The 13,725-nt window shown below is 42.8% G+C and overlaps 1 protein-coding gene across 1 annotated transcript in view; it reads left to right on the forward strand.

The window, feature by feature from the left end:
- LOC132258493 (trithorax group protein osa) overlaps positions 1-13,725 on the forward strand; it is a 59,545-nt gene that overhangs the window by 8,134 nt on the left and 37,686 nt on the right. The window contains exons 2-4 of the mRNA XM_059755823.1: positions 3,885-4,175; positions 6,849-7,031; positions 7,991-8,047. Of these exons, the coding sequence (XP_059611806.1) occupies positions 3,885-4,175; positions 6,849-7,031; positions 7,991-8,047 (531 nt within the window). The remainder of the gene's footprint in view (positions 1-3,884; positions 4,176-6,848; positions 7,032-7,990; positions 8,048-13,725) is intronic.

Below are 13,725 nucleotides of genomic sequence, written 5' to 3' on the forward strand. Positions count from 1 at the left end.
GTTCGTTTCGCTAATTTCATAAATATTGTACAATTTTTTCCTCTCCTCTCCATATTCAAACACTTTTCCAGTCTGATGTGACGCGCTGTGAGTGTGCAGAATAGTGAAAAAATAATAAAAGAGTAGAAAAAAAGGAATATACATTGAGAACAAATAAAAATCGTCGCGTGTTTGCTGCTCAATTTAATCAATTCAGCAAGGCATTTTAATATCTCTCAATTGAATCACTAGTATTTGCTATGAGAAATCATCATATTCACACTTTTTCATCAATTTCTGCTTCACTGTTCCTTGTTTGGGAATTTATGCAGTCAAATTTTCTGCAATATGGCGTGTTAACCCTTCGCTTTGCGAGTGGCGAAACGTTCGAAAGCGAAATAAGGTTTGCTTCCACCGGCGACTGTTCATTGCCAAACTTTAAAGCAAAATTGATGAGCTTTGAAAACTACTTTTAACTTCTCTTGACTGGAGAAATTCTTTTCCTTAGAGCAATTATCGCTAGTTATTGATTCTGTTTAATGCTTTAAATTGGTATTTTCTCTCTGCAAACTTCTATGTCAGACTCTGTACTGCGTTAAAATCTTCAGTTTTTCTCTTTATTTGAATGATGGCTTCTCGGATTCTCTCTCTTGGTTTATCAACAATAAGTTGTCTTCGGTTTCTTTTCATAAGTGCGTAAAAATATCTTTAAGATATTGAACGTCTTGTTATCCACAGAAATTGTCGAAGATGCATTTGTTCGTCTTCTGGTTTCTCAATCTTTATAAATATCATGTTTAATGCTTATGAAGGAGAATTGAAGCAAGAATATACAGTCTGTGTTAGACTTGAGTATTTAGGTTTGCGGTGAAAACTTTAACTGTCTCTCTTTGGCTGTGTGACATTTCACGGCTATGAACACAATGTGTTGAAAATTGTGAGGAGAGAGAATTCTGTGCGCCAGGAAAAATCAGAATTTCACACTCTGGTCTCTCTTGCATTCCTTTTTCCACCAATTTTCCGTTTAATTTTCGTAATCGAACATCATTTCGACGGGATGTCCGAGCATTTCCAGCACACGCAGAGAGCGATTCAATTTAGCAATAATGGCGAAACTATTGAATTTCCATTTTGAGGGAAAAATAGAATTATAACATTGGTGAATATAAATGCGATTGAACGAAAAATTAAAATTTAATCGTAGATTTTAATTGGTTAAAAAGTGAATTTGGAGCAATCTCATGGAAATTCTACCCTCACTGCCTCGCTTTTTTACCATAGTCATCCAAGCCAAGCAGCAATCGCAAACTGCTTGATCAAATAGACTGCCATTAATTTATGCGATTGTGTACACGAGGGGTCGGTGTGTGTGTGTGTGAGTGTGCTTTAGACAATCTGCGAGAACTGTCGGAAGACTGAAGGGAAAAAGAGCCCATCAGGGATGTTTTTTTGGCATGGAGTGGAAAATTCTGTATGAGTGTGTACTCGGTCATGCAGAAGGGAGAGATCGAGTTGAATAGGAGAGCTCTGCCTCACTTGCTCTCTACCCCTCATCACTGAGCTTTTTCTCAGGGATATGTCAGACAAATATTAATAAAACACCGGCTACATTGGGAGTAAAACCACCACCCTTAAGACCATTCCATACAGCGCACAGTGTGGAAATTCTCTCTGGAAAATCTCCCATTCTCTGTTGGCGTGCCTGTTTTTCCCTGGCTCTACGCTTTTTCCCGCTCTCCGTCTGCACACTTCCCAAATGTGAAAATCTCACCCACCCCCCTTGGCAAGAGAGTGGGGGATGGGGTGTGGAAGACGAAGAAAACGACGTTCTCGTCCGGAGAGAGAACATCAGCAACGAGCGAATTTCACACAATCGCGAAGAATTAAATTCTAACCAGGGGGTTGCTCACTCCCCATCGCTCGCCGAATGGCGCTGTCTTGCTCTTCTGCACTGCTGGCGGAGCGAAATGGCACGAGGGTTTATCGTATGGCGAGGAGTTGCCAGAAATATGGTATGCTCTCCCTCGTCTGTCGGGAATTTTGCGATGTGCCAGGGTGTCTCTCTGCCCTGGCGCTGGGGTGGAGGGGGGTGTTGCCACGGGGGAGCGCAAGTGGGGGGTGAAATGGGGCAAAGCTCCGCCTATTGCTGTGGAAAATTTTCCACCATTGGTTGGCGCACAATGTGATTTGGAGTGGTAGCCGACAGGCGGAGCTGGAGTCGGCTGCCGCTCGTGTGCTTGGGGTTCAGTCAGCCATGTTACTCTCGAAAACTCCATATTCCAATTTGAACAGGCGAGCGTGTGTGTGTGTGTGTGTGTGTGGGCTGAGGGTGTGGGAGACAAGGGAAAATGTCGACAGTGTCGACGTGGTGGCGCTCCAATCCTCCACAATCCCCCTTACATTTATAATATCGTTGACTCCTCGGGAGCTGGGCTGAGGAGATAGGAGAGCACAGTGTGCGCTGGGTTGGGGGAGTTGAGCGAGAAAACTCGTGCAGAGCACACTGAGCCATATATAATTCGAGGGACGTTGAAGAGGGTTTACTCCTTGGAAATAGCGCCCAACAGAGAATTTCACTCCATACATACATTAATGAAAAACGGGGTAGAGCGAGAAGACGGAGAGAGAGGAGACTTTTTGCCGGGCTGAGGAGGAAGAGGAACGATGGAAAATGGGGAGTGATGTTGTAGATCAATTTTTGCCTGATTCTCTCTCTCTTTCGAGCCATGGCAGAAGTGGTGGTGGTGGAGAGAGGAGTTTTAATTTTCAGCCCCGAGGGAAAAACTCAATTAAAAACTACACAGTATCAGTCAATGGCATTTAACATATTTCACATATATGCAGACGTCGCTTTCTTCCAATGCGCGCGAGGGACTGACACTTGGTATTTGAAGGTGTTCCACACTGAGCCATTCCCGACAGACGGTCTTCACGTGGTGCCGATCACCCCGAGGGAGGATTTCTTCTCGGGCGCGCACGATGAAATATGAAATGCTACGGTGGGTGGTTGGGTGGAATAGAACGCAATTATTGCATGTGGAAGGAGGGGCGGAATTGGAGGAATGACGAGAGTGGCACGAAGGGTGAGAATTCATCGCAAAAAATAATGCTGGCAATGAGAAGTTGAGATGCGAGGAGGGAGCTAGAGGAGCTCAGAAAGGACGTGCTGTACTGGAAGAGAATGAGGGAAGAAAATTCAGGATTCATTTTACTTATGTACCAAGCGGAGAAAATTGTGTATACGTAGGGAAAGAAGAAGAGTGTCTGATGTGTGTTTGTGTATAATTAAATCACCACCCCATATTCCTCATCTATTCATCTCTTCCCATGGGCATCTCGCCTCCCCCCCCAGAAAGCGGGGTGTGTGTGCACATACAGGCGCACATGATTTGCGGAAAATATCACATACAGCGAAAAAACACACCCCAATACACAGCCTAGAGTGAAATGTGAATGTGGAAAATCATTTTTATGGTCGACCGAACGGAGAGAAAATGCGGCATCGACGGCAAGGGGGATGAGTGGGGGTTTTCCTCTGTGTATTGCTGTGTGGCGACTGTAAATGCGAAAAAGTATGCGAATGTTTGTGCGATGTTGCCATCGATCGAAATGGGAAACGTGCTATGGCTGTGCATCGTTGGTGGGTTGAATTTGTGGGGTGTGTGTGCGATGGGGAAGTCAGTCGCCCCTTATGTACTTCACATGGACAATGTTTTATCATCTACAATTGGCGATGTGGAATGGGACAGACAATGACTCTGTCGAGGGTGTGAGGTGATGTTTTTAATAGTTGAGACTGCAAATTTAGTTTATCACGAGCTAAAAAGGGGGAGAACAAGAAAATTAGGGGTTATTTTTTTGCGCAAATGAGCTGAATTCCTAATGGCTTATCTGGTGTTTTGCAGACGAACGCGCAACGTGGACAGTCTCCATATCCGCCGCCGGGACAGAGCCCAGGTCCCTACCCGCCGCCGCCGCCCCCGCCCCAGCAACAGGCGCCGCAGCAGGCCCAGCAGCAACCGCCGCCACAGGGCCCGCCACAGCCCCAGCCGCCGCCACCTGGTCCCGGAGGTGCTGGCGCTGGCGGAAGTGTCACGCCGGTCTCCACGGGCGGTGGTCCACAGTATTCTCCATATCCACAACGATATCCCACACCGCCTGGCAATCATCGATCACCCTATCCGCCACCGCATCAGGTAAACACGATTGGGATTTGTTGCTATATTAGATTAATGTACAGGGCCAGTTTGAGGCGCAACCGGAGCGCCACAGAATGATGGGGATTTGTGTGGAGCAAGATTGTACTCATCGGCAATTATTCCTTCCACATAAATTATCCATCTGTCATCGTTGAATGATTTATGTCAGAAGAAGTAGACCTCTGGAAAAGGGTGTTGCGTGACAATAGTGAAGAGCAATGCTCTGGTATTTCACTAAAATGGCAGGGGTTGCTCTCTAACACACACAGCTTACCGGTTGAGATATGTAGACAGTGCATTTTTATCGGTCTCACTTACATCCACATCAATCAAGTCAATCTGGAATTATTTGTCTGGAGAAAAACTTACTTTTGCGTCTTCAAAGTGTTGAAATCCATCATTATTTTGAGTCAAGAATTAACAATTACTTTCACAGTTCCGCAGTTTGAAGTCTCTGGGGTGAAGATCGATTGATGCAGTTGCACTTGAAAAGGGGAAGATTGATTTTTCGGCATCCTTTTTGCCATATGCAACGTTGCGGTGGCATTCGCGAAAAAGGCCAGAACGGATGGTGATGTTTGAGGGATGAGAAGGAGAGTGAATCGTTTATTGAGATTCTCAGCTGATTCAGTTGAATGTACATAGTAGCTTTTATTGTACATATAAAGTTGGCTATAGCGGTGGAGTGTGTTGTGCCTAGGGTTGGATGAAGCGTGGGGGAGTTGTTTCGGCGCCTGAGGAGCGACTGCGAGGGTGAGGGTGGGGGTGAGAGGGCGCCTTGATACATACCGTCAATGTGATGGCAAAACGAGAAGTATTAGAGTTGTGTATAAAGGCGTGTTTTGTGTGTGGTGGAAGAAGTTGAGTGAAAGTTTTGCGTCAACCGAACCTCTTTCAGAAGTCGGTCAAAAGAACTACAACCACCCAATGCATCTCCAACCCCTTCTGTAGATGCCCTTTTGCGCGGTGCAGGAGCATTTACCTCCATTCTTGCCGTTTGCACGTAAGGGAAATTTGTAGTTTGGCTGGATTAACACACTTGTCCTGCCAAGTGGACAAAAGGGTGGAAGGAGAGTGACATTTTGACTTGAACTCTTCGTCACCGATTGGCAGAAAGATGTTGGAAGAAAGAAGTGTGAACAAGGGTGGTTTCTCTGTGATTCATCCTTGTGTGTAGAGTGAATGTTGAGCTATTCTTGGGATGAAAGTGACAAAAGAAAGTTGATATCATAAAATTCCACCCTCTTGTCTGTGCATCATTCATGGGAGCGAGAGAGCATCCTGTGAAGAAAAAAGCGAAGAGCGGTGAAACGATACTGTGTGTGAGGAGATGCTTTGAGTATTTGAAATGGGGTTGGGGTGTGATTGAGTGAATGGCAATGGAGAAGAAAAGATCTTTTACACATGACGTGTAGATATGAGTATATAGCATAAAAGCGACCTTGCTATGTCTTGTGTTTGGAGCATGATGACGAGTACATGTGCGGCAAGAGGAGGACTCTTGAGTTAGCTTCTCTTGTTCGCAAGGGCGACAAGGCGAAACTTCACTCCTCCTGGACACAGACGCAGCCAATTCTGGGATGTGTATTCTTTATGGTTTTTTTTTCTCGCCAAGCTGAGCAAAAGTTTCTCTCAACTGCGATCCTGCATTTTCCCTGTGAGATTACATCGTGTAAGAACAATCGCATGTGTTGACGTTTTCTCTTCTCCTTTTTGGCCTTATCTGCACTAAACAGTTTCGCTTTCAATTCAACTTCTCTTTGCGCGCCCTTTAAATTTTCATTCTGCCTCCTTGTCTCTCTTCTCACCCACTTCCCATTCTGCACAAACACACACATTTGACGTTGGGGAAGTACATAGAATATTTGCTGTATGGCAATTTTGTACACTTGTTCCGATATTTTTTGATATTTATTCTGGTCCCTCCTTCACACCCTCGAGTCATCCCTTTGGGGATCTTTGGCTTTCGCCTCAATATCTCAGTCCGTGTTGTATTGTTGTCGGGCGCCTTGTGTTATATGTCAAGTAAACAGCGACAACAATTTCATTCAATGAAGGGGGTTTTCCGCCTGCCTCGGAATTATTTATTCAACTGACGTCCTTCCTCACGAAAGCCTATAAATTCTTGTGCGCTGTCGAATGGATGGAGAAAAAGCTTTTTTGCCTCAAATGCCATGGGTTTTTCTGTGCGCGTCTCCCATCATGTCTATGTCGCTGGTGAAACTTGAAAACACTCTGTGCGGAAGCCCACTCAATTCTGGGCACTCAATGGAATATGATGGAAAGAACAGAAGGTATGAAAAGTGGGGAGAGAAAACACACTAGTAAATCAGGTGTTTTATATACTGAAATTGTAGCAAATTTCAACATGAAAGTACAATACGGCGCGAGAGTAGTAAATGTCACTAACTGATTTTTATTCCTCCTAATAAAATACAGAACTTTATTGTCCATGTACTTGAGACTCTGTCTACGTGCGACCATATACAATATTTTACGATTTCCCGCCATGAGAAATATAGGCTGTTGTCTCTGCCGTATGACTTATCACCCATTCAAAGTGTGCTTTATCAGTTTGCCGACGAAACGCCGTAAATGTTTCGCCGGGCAGAACAATTGGGTGGCTTTCTGTGGAACGAGAGTGATAAGAGCCGCTGTGTGTCTTTGCAGTATCCTGAGCCCACGAGAGCGTGGCCGGGCCCCGGAGGACCGTCTCCTGCCGCATCTCCCGGTCCGGCGGTGGGACATCCTCATCCGCCACCATCGCCGCAGCAATTGCATCCGCCGCAGAGTCCTGGTCACGCCCCAAGTCCGTCCCCGCAGCCACCGCAGCCGGCACAATCACCACACCAGGTAAGTCATTCCGGGGCAATCGTCCTGCCGCCACGCTTAGTCTGGGAGAGTCGAAATAATTGAGTGAATTATGGCGATCGTTCGGGTTTAATGCATCCAATTTATCATGCCACAGTGTTGCAAGAGCTCAAGATGAAGGAGAGAAAAGCACATTCACACACTCAGGGGCAAAAACGACCTGAAATTAAATTGAAAAGTGACTGAAATTAGAAGCGATTGATAAAAAATATTTCCAATTTTGAGTTTTATTTGTCATATTGCTGTACAATTCTATATATTTGTATGTTTCTTCAGATAGTGTTTGTATGTGCAAAACACAAAACATTGCGGAGATAAAGCATGGAAAATTGCAAATGAATTTCTATCGATCCTGCAAGTATTTTCCGCACAGTAAAGAATGAGGTGGTTTTTGTGCAAAATCCGTACAACAAAAAGTTTGTGTGGTGAATGTCACACATGGAATTAAAGTGACTGCAAAAACGAATTTAGTGTCGGTTTATCATGGGGACATGAATTAATTCCAGGGAAATAGATGCTGTTTTGTGCACTCTAATGTGTGCATACGTATGAATTAAACCGCATTTTGCATTATATTGGAGAGTTGTGGACGTGCGGAGGAAATTACAAAACGAATTGTCAAAATTTCAATAGTTTTTATTCAGTTTCCCGTGCAATTTTGTATTGTTAATGGTTGGTTTGAGTGAGTGGAAGAATTACAATTGAATTTTGGTATATTTTAGTTAGGAGAATGGAAAAGAATTATTATATATGTTGGTGGATGATGTGTTATTGAAATATAAATTATTCATAATATTGTCCAATTTAATATTATTATTCCTGTATATATTATTAATGGATGATTTCACGTGAAATCAGTCAATTTCACTCAAATTCATTTTTATTTAGGCATCCAATCGATAGTGTTTTAATGATAAAATCGGTTTCTTGTGCAATTTCAGTATCCAAATCGACCAAGTCAAGCTTCGACACCAAATGCAAATGACGCTGATACTGGGGTGAGTGACCAAATGTTCAATATCTCTCCATTGTTTGAGCCTCTGAAAGGGGTGCTTTTTTCCCACATGACATCCATGACGTAAATGCCCTGACGTCACTGAGAGAGGAAGAATTTTTCCGATTATGCAGACATGATGTGAAGTGTTTGGGGAGTGAGAGAGGAAGAGTGGAGGGTAAATTATGGGGTGGGCGCATGTTCGCTCAGCAAGAAATGTGATGCGATGTTGGGGGGGGAAGGGAAATTAAGTTGAATGATTTTGTAAACAAACGAGGAAAATCAGCTGATTATATACAAGAGAGGGGACGAAAGTGGCAATTACATTCCCTTGATCATTGGCACTGGGATTCCAGGGTAACATGAATGTGTGTATATAATTTTCTTCATTATCGGCTCTCTTGCAATTCTCTGTCGTCACAGAGAGCAGAAGGAGTGCATATTTGAAGAGGGCGGAAGAATTGATGGCAGATGATTGTTTGCTGTTCTGGGGTTCTCTCAGATCCATTTCAGTTCACTTTCAGCTTCTGGGACATGATTTTGCATGTTTTAGAATTTAGAAGTCCGACTCGTGAGAATATTAAAGTCTTTCTCAACAAACAATTGAGACTTGTTGTTTTTCTCTTTTCTAATTAGAGTTAAAGATACAAAAAGAACATAATTTTGACACACTTATTAAAGTTTTTCAACATTAAAAAACTTCCATTCAAAAAACCATCAGTACATGTTCAAAATTGATTTTCAAACACTAAATAATTTGAATTCTTGATGAATCTTTTAATATCAGAGACTTTTATGCTTTCAGAATTTTTTAAATCTAATGCTGTAAATAGAATTTGTACCTAAAAGCTGTTCAAGTGAAGAATTGTAGGATATTTTGTTATTTGGTAGAAAGAAGCACATTTTCCATCAAACAAATTAGATGGATTCAATCAATTTTTTCTCATTAGAAGCATTCATTTCGCAATCTCTTGCAGAAAGAGGAAAATTGTCGCCAATAAGACTAAATTGAATCGTGTATTGGCATTTGCAGTGAATATTTTTCAAATTTTCCTATGTTTTCCAAGCATTGCAATATATTCAGACTGCAGAATGGATTGAAACCTGCCTGAGATTGCACAACAGATGCAAGTTCAGTGCTTCGGCCTCTGCTTGGGCGGCATGAAGTGAGTTTAGGGACTCCTTCGGCAGCGCTGCAGGATGATGTGTTGGGCGCACGAGGGTGTGAGTGTCGCTGATGGGGTTTTGGTGGCAAAGAACAATAAAATAGTGGTTTGAGGGGTGCTGTGAGGGTGTCTAGCACAATCAACAGGTATACTTTACATAATAAAAACCTGTATAACTACATGACGTATACAATTTGATGTACAAGAAAGGCGTGCGAGGGAGAGAGAGAGAGTGTGTGTATTTTGCATTGAACGTGGGCTGTTGTGGGTGGGGGTGTAAAAGGAGAAAATTGTGTATACACAGAGCCAGAGAAAACGAGGAAATAAAGTTAGGAATGCGTCCCGTTTGATGCGGCAGCTGTGCTCTTGTGGGTGAGTTTTGCGATGCCACGTGGTTTGCCGGCATCGGGGTGGGGGGTGGTTCTCGGGGGGGTGAGAGAAATGTGGTGGTAAAATTGTTTCACTCAATCTACCGCGCCAACCATGTGACGAAGAGGAACAGAGCCGAGGGAAGGTGTGTATTTTCTCTGGGGTTGCGCGCGAATGTGCTTTTCGGTGAGGAGTGTGTGTGGAAAATGTGTCAAAAGAGAGTGACACTTTTATGTGTCAGTCAGCTGATGATATCGTGTGTCTTTTTTTCGTTTTGATATCTTGATGCCCAAAAGCGTCATCTTTCACAGCTCTCACCGTGAGTTAGTGTGCAGCGGCGCAACATTGAGTGGAGAAATAGAGAAAGTCACAAGAGTGCGTTTTGCGTTATTCTTGTTGTTTGATCGCTGGCGCGCGAGTTGCTTGACTGGCAAATACACAAGAGGAGAGCTAATATCATAAATCCCATTTCAGTTTTCTCCATTGATAATCACTTGTGCGGCATTTTGTGTACATAGATAAAGACTGTACATAGAGGGCTTAAATCACTTGGCACATGGCATGAAGTTTGAATGTACAGGCAAGAATGAATGACGAAGGATTGGGTGAAAGAGAGGAAGCGGCAAAGTTGGACGTTTGTGTCGTCATAGACATGCAATTTCGATTTCATTCACATTCACTCCACACTCACCGCACTTTGCCATTAAATCCATTCCATCACTGTGGAAGAATAGCTCACAAATCTCCGGCTTTTTCTGATTGCGGAGCGATACAGGTGGAAGAAGAAAAAAAAGTGTGGAAGACAAGAATTGTGTGATTCATGACAGTATCAAATAAGGTGGTTTCCTTTCTGAGAGACGATTTGAAAGATACCCAAATTGGGAATTTCCTTTTCCGTCACATCAAAAGATCTCTGTCTCACTGTGAAACTTACATGAGATGTGAAAGGGAGCATCAAAGAGAGTAAAAATAGGCAGAATGTCTTTTTAGCCAGATTGAAATGAAGTCTCACAAGACAAAAATGCACGAAAACACAGAGAGTCTATCAATGAAGATCAAGTCTCTCGGTGAAATTCACGGATGTTGTTAGTGGATGGAATGCGAGGTGGAATGTCGAGAGGAATTCCCAATGTGAAGAAATGAATTGTGTGTGATATAACAATTTTACTATCTCTCTATCAATATAAAATATGTAAACAGACTGACGAAAAATTTCATATTCTATTTATAGCTGGGCGTTCAACGAGTATTTTCTCTCTTTTTACCCATATGTACATTATATTGTGCCATACATAAATTTATTTTCCTCTTGTACACTCTTTCCTCTTTCTCTCACTCCATCTATAAATGTGAATGTTTTTATTTACATCCGTGTGGTATAATTCTTTGAACTTGAACTAAATTTTCGCTGGTGGCACTCGACAGAGAGCAGTGAATGGTTTTTGGGATTGAATGCTCTCACTGTGTGTGCTGCATTTTGGGGGGAAGGAGGAGGAGGAGGAGTAGGAAAGAGGGATGCTGCGATGGGATGTATCAGAGTTGAGGCGCAGGGAAAAAAGAGCACACACACACACAATTTTCAGCGACCTTCGGAACAAACAACAAAATTCCTCATTCTCTTCGCCGCCGCCGCGCTCTACTGTGTGAGTTCTCTGATAAAAATTGAAACAGCTGATGCGTACGATAATTGTCTTTCCCTCCTCCTTCATCGTCATTCTGTCTGTGAATTGTGTGTGCGATTGCCTGTGACTCATTCATCGATTCCGCATGGGTATTTAATACACAAATGGCTATTTCATACCAGATTTAAGGGGTTTGTATATGGGATCGTTGTGTGGCAAAACAGAACAGAATCACCTTCATTTTCACTCCACATGCCTCGAATGCCTCTCTTCTGCTTGCTCTGCTGCTGGTGCTGCCGCAATTCGGTGCACTGCTGGCCTTCCTAATCCGTTTTTGAGGTCCATTTGTGCCTCTCAATTTCTCCTCTCCCATTCAATGCAAATCAATAATTTGCACTGTGCTGCACACATCTTTGATGCTTGTGGCGCTGTGCACTTTGTTGTGATATCCATTCGTGCGGTATACACGTAAGAGTTTCGTTCTCATATAAATTCAAAACTATTTAGCATGGCTGGGAGATGATTTGTGGGTGTCCAAGGAGAGAGACTGAGTGTGTGTGTTTGTGTGCTGGCAGAAAACAAAGAGAGGCACTCCACTTCCAATGGGTCAATGCCAAGGTCACTTTCTGTACAAATTTCCCAAACACACTTGCACGCAATTTATGTGTGCCTTTCAATTGAGTGCGGCGCTGGGAAAGGTGAAGGCAGAGGCTGTATCGCACTGGATTGGTCCATGGTGTGCTTCCAATTAGTCTCTGGTCAGTGAAATGTGTGGCAGGTGGAGGAGGAAGTGTTTGTAAACAAACCGACGGTGGTCAGGAGACTGGCTCTGATAAGTTTATCATGTGAGTCAAGCTGAACTCCATTTGATGACGTTCGGAGTGTCGAGTGTAAATGGATTACAAGCATTCTTTCATGAAATTTGCTAGCTTTTGTGTGACTTTGCCAACGGATAATCTTGCTTCGTTAGTCTAAAAGGAAGCTCATTTAATAATTGACTGATAAAAACCTTAAGAATTTTTGAAAATAGTTCATGAATAGAGGAAGATATTAGAGATTTTAAAACGAATGTCAAAGCTTAAGTTCAATGCAATGCTGTAATATTTCATACCGAAAAATTGTTACGTCAATGCAAACACATTTTGACGATATTGTGTGTCACTTCAGAAGTCATAAAGCAATGTGATAAGGCTTTTCGCATCGCATAGATTCACGTGAGTTGCGATTCTCTGTGAATGTGTTCGAAATGTGTGCTGAGTAAATTTGATTATTTTGGCAAATACAAAAGTTGTGATTTTTAGCAGGAGCAGCCAAAGTGCAATCGTGCTTTCACAACAGATTGACGTTTATTGGGAGCAATGCTGCAAGCCAAACAGGCAATTCAAGAGGTTGAGCGGGAAGTTATGGCATAGGAAAACAAGGTGAAAATACATTGAGTCGATTTCCAGTGTTGCAAACAATCGCGCAAAATATGGAGCACGTTGTCTCTAAAATTGAAGTGCACGCCGACGAAAAAGTGAGATCGTGTTTATCGCCATAAATATAACTATTGCATAATGTTCACATCGCGCGCATTAAGCTTGCTTTAGAGAGATGAGCGATAAAGATGCTTGAAGATAAACAAGATTCAGTATATAGGCGAGGCCGAAAAAAGATATATAAAAACAAACACAATGGGAAATAATGGCACAAGTTCAATGACTCATGGATTTAATCGAATTCCTCAATGTGATTTTGAGATTGAATCAACAATAAATTTATTTCATTGTTGATCTATGGTGAATTCTCAATGGGTTTTACGTTTGGCTCTTGCCGCTCTTGTCTGTATATCTTTTCCTCTCTCTGCTGTGCTTTTCCCTTGACGGTGGATTGTTTCTCAAGATGCACAGAGGTCTGAGCGATTCCACAATCAGGCAAATGATAGAACATTTGAGGTGAAAATTGAATAACGACACTCTCAAAACCCTTTCAAGTGGCACATGAATGTGTGAAGGCGGAAATTTCATAAAATCGAAAATGATTGTTTCAATCCTCACCTGCTCAATGAGCGCGCACAGCAAAAGTCTCTCTCTCTAAAATGCTGAAAGGACATTATCGGGGGTGGAAAAATACGAGAGTGAGAGAGAGAGAGTGAGTGTGACGTTGAAAATGTGACAAGAGAAAGAAATACAATTAACTGTTTTTATGAGCAATTTTAATTGAATTCCACCACCCTCATCGCACTTTTCCATCTTTCTGCCACCCACATTGATTTCCCCACATCACCGTTCGTCGTCTCAATGGGAAAATTGCGCGATAAATAGGGGAAAAGGCGCACGATGTGGTGTATGGCATAGGCTTTTGTTGGGCAATTTTATGAGAGTTGCGTTGAGAATTTAATTAAAAACGAGTCAGTGATTGACACGAGAAAGGACACAATGTGTTTTTCGCCAATACGCCTCATGATGTTGCGGCGGGAATCCTCAGAATGTCGCTTTGGCTGCGAGTGACAAAATTTGAGATTATAAAAGTTTATGAAAGTTGAT

Source organism: Phlebotomus argentipes, unplaced genomic scaffold (assembly GCF_947086385.1).
Source record: "Phlebotomus argentipes unplaced genomic scaffold, Phlebotomus argentipes genome assembly scaffold_4, whole genome shotgun sequence".
In the NCBI taxonomy this organism is placed as follows: Eukaryota; Metazoa; Arthropoda; class Insecta; order Diptera; family Psychodidae; genus Phlebotomus; species Phlebotomus argentipes.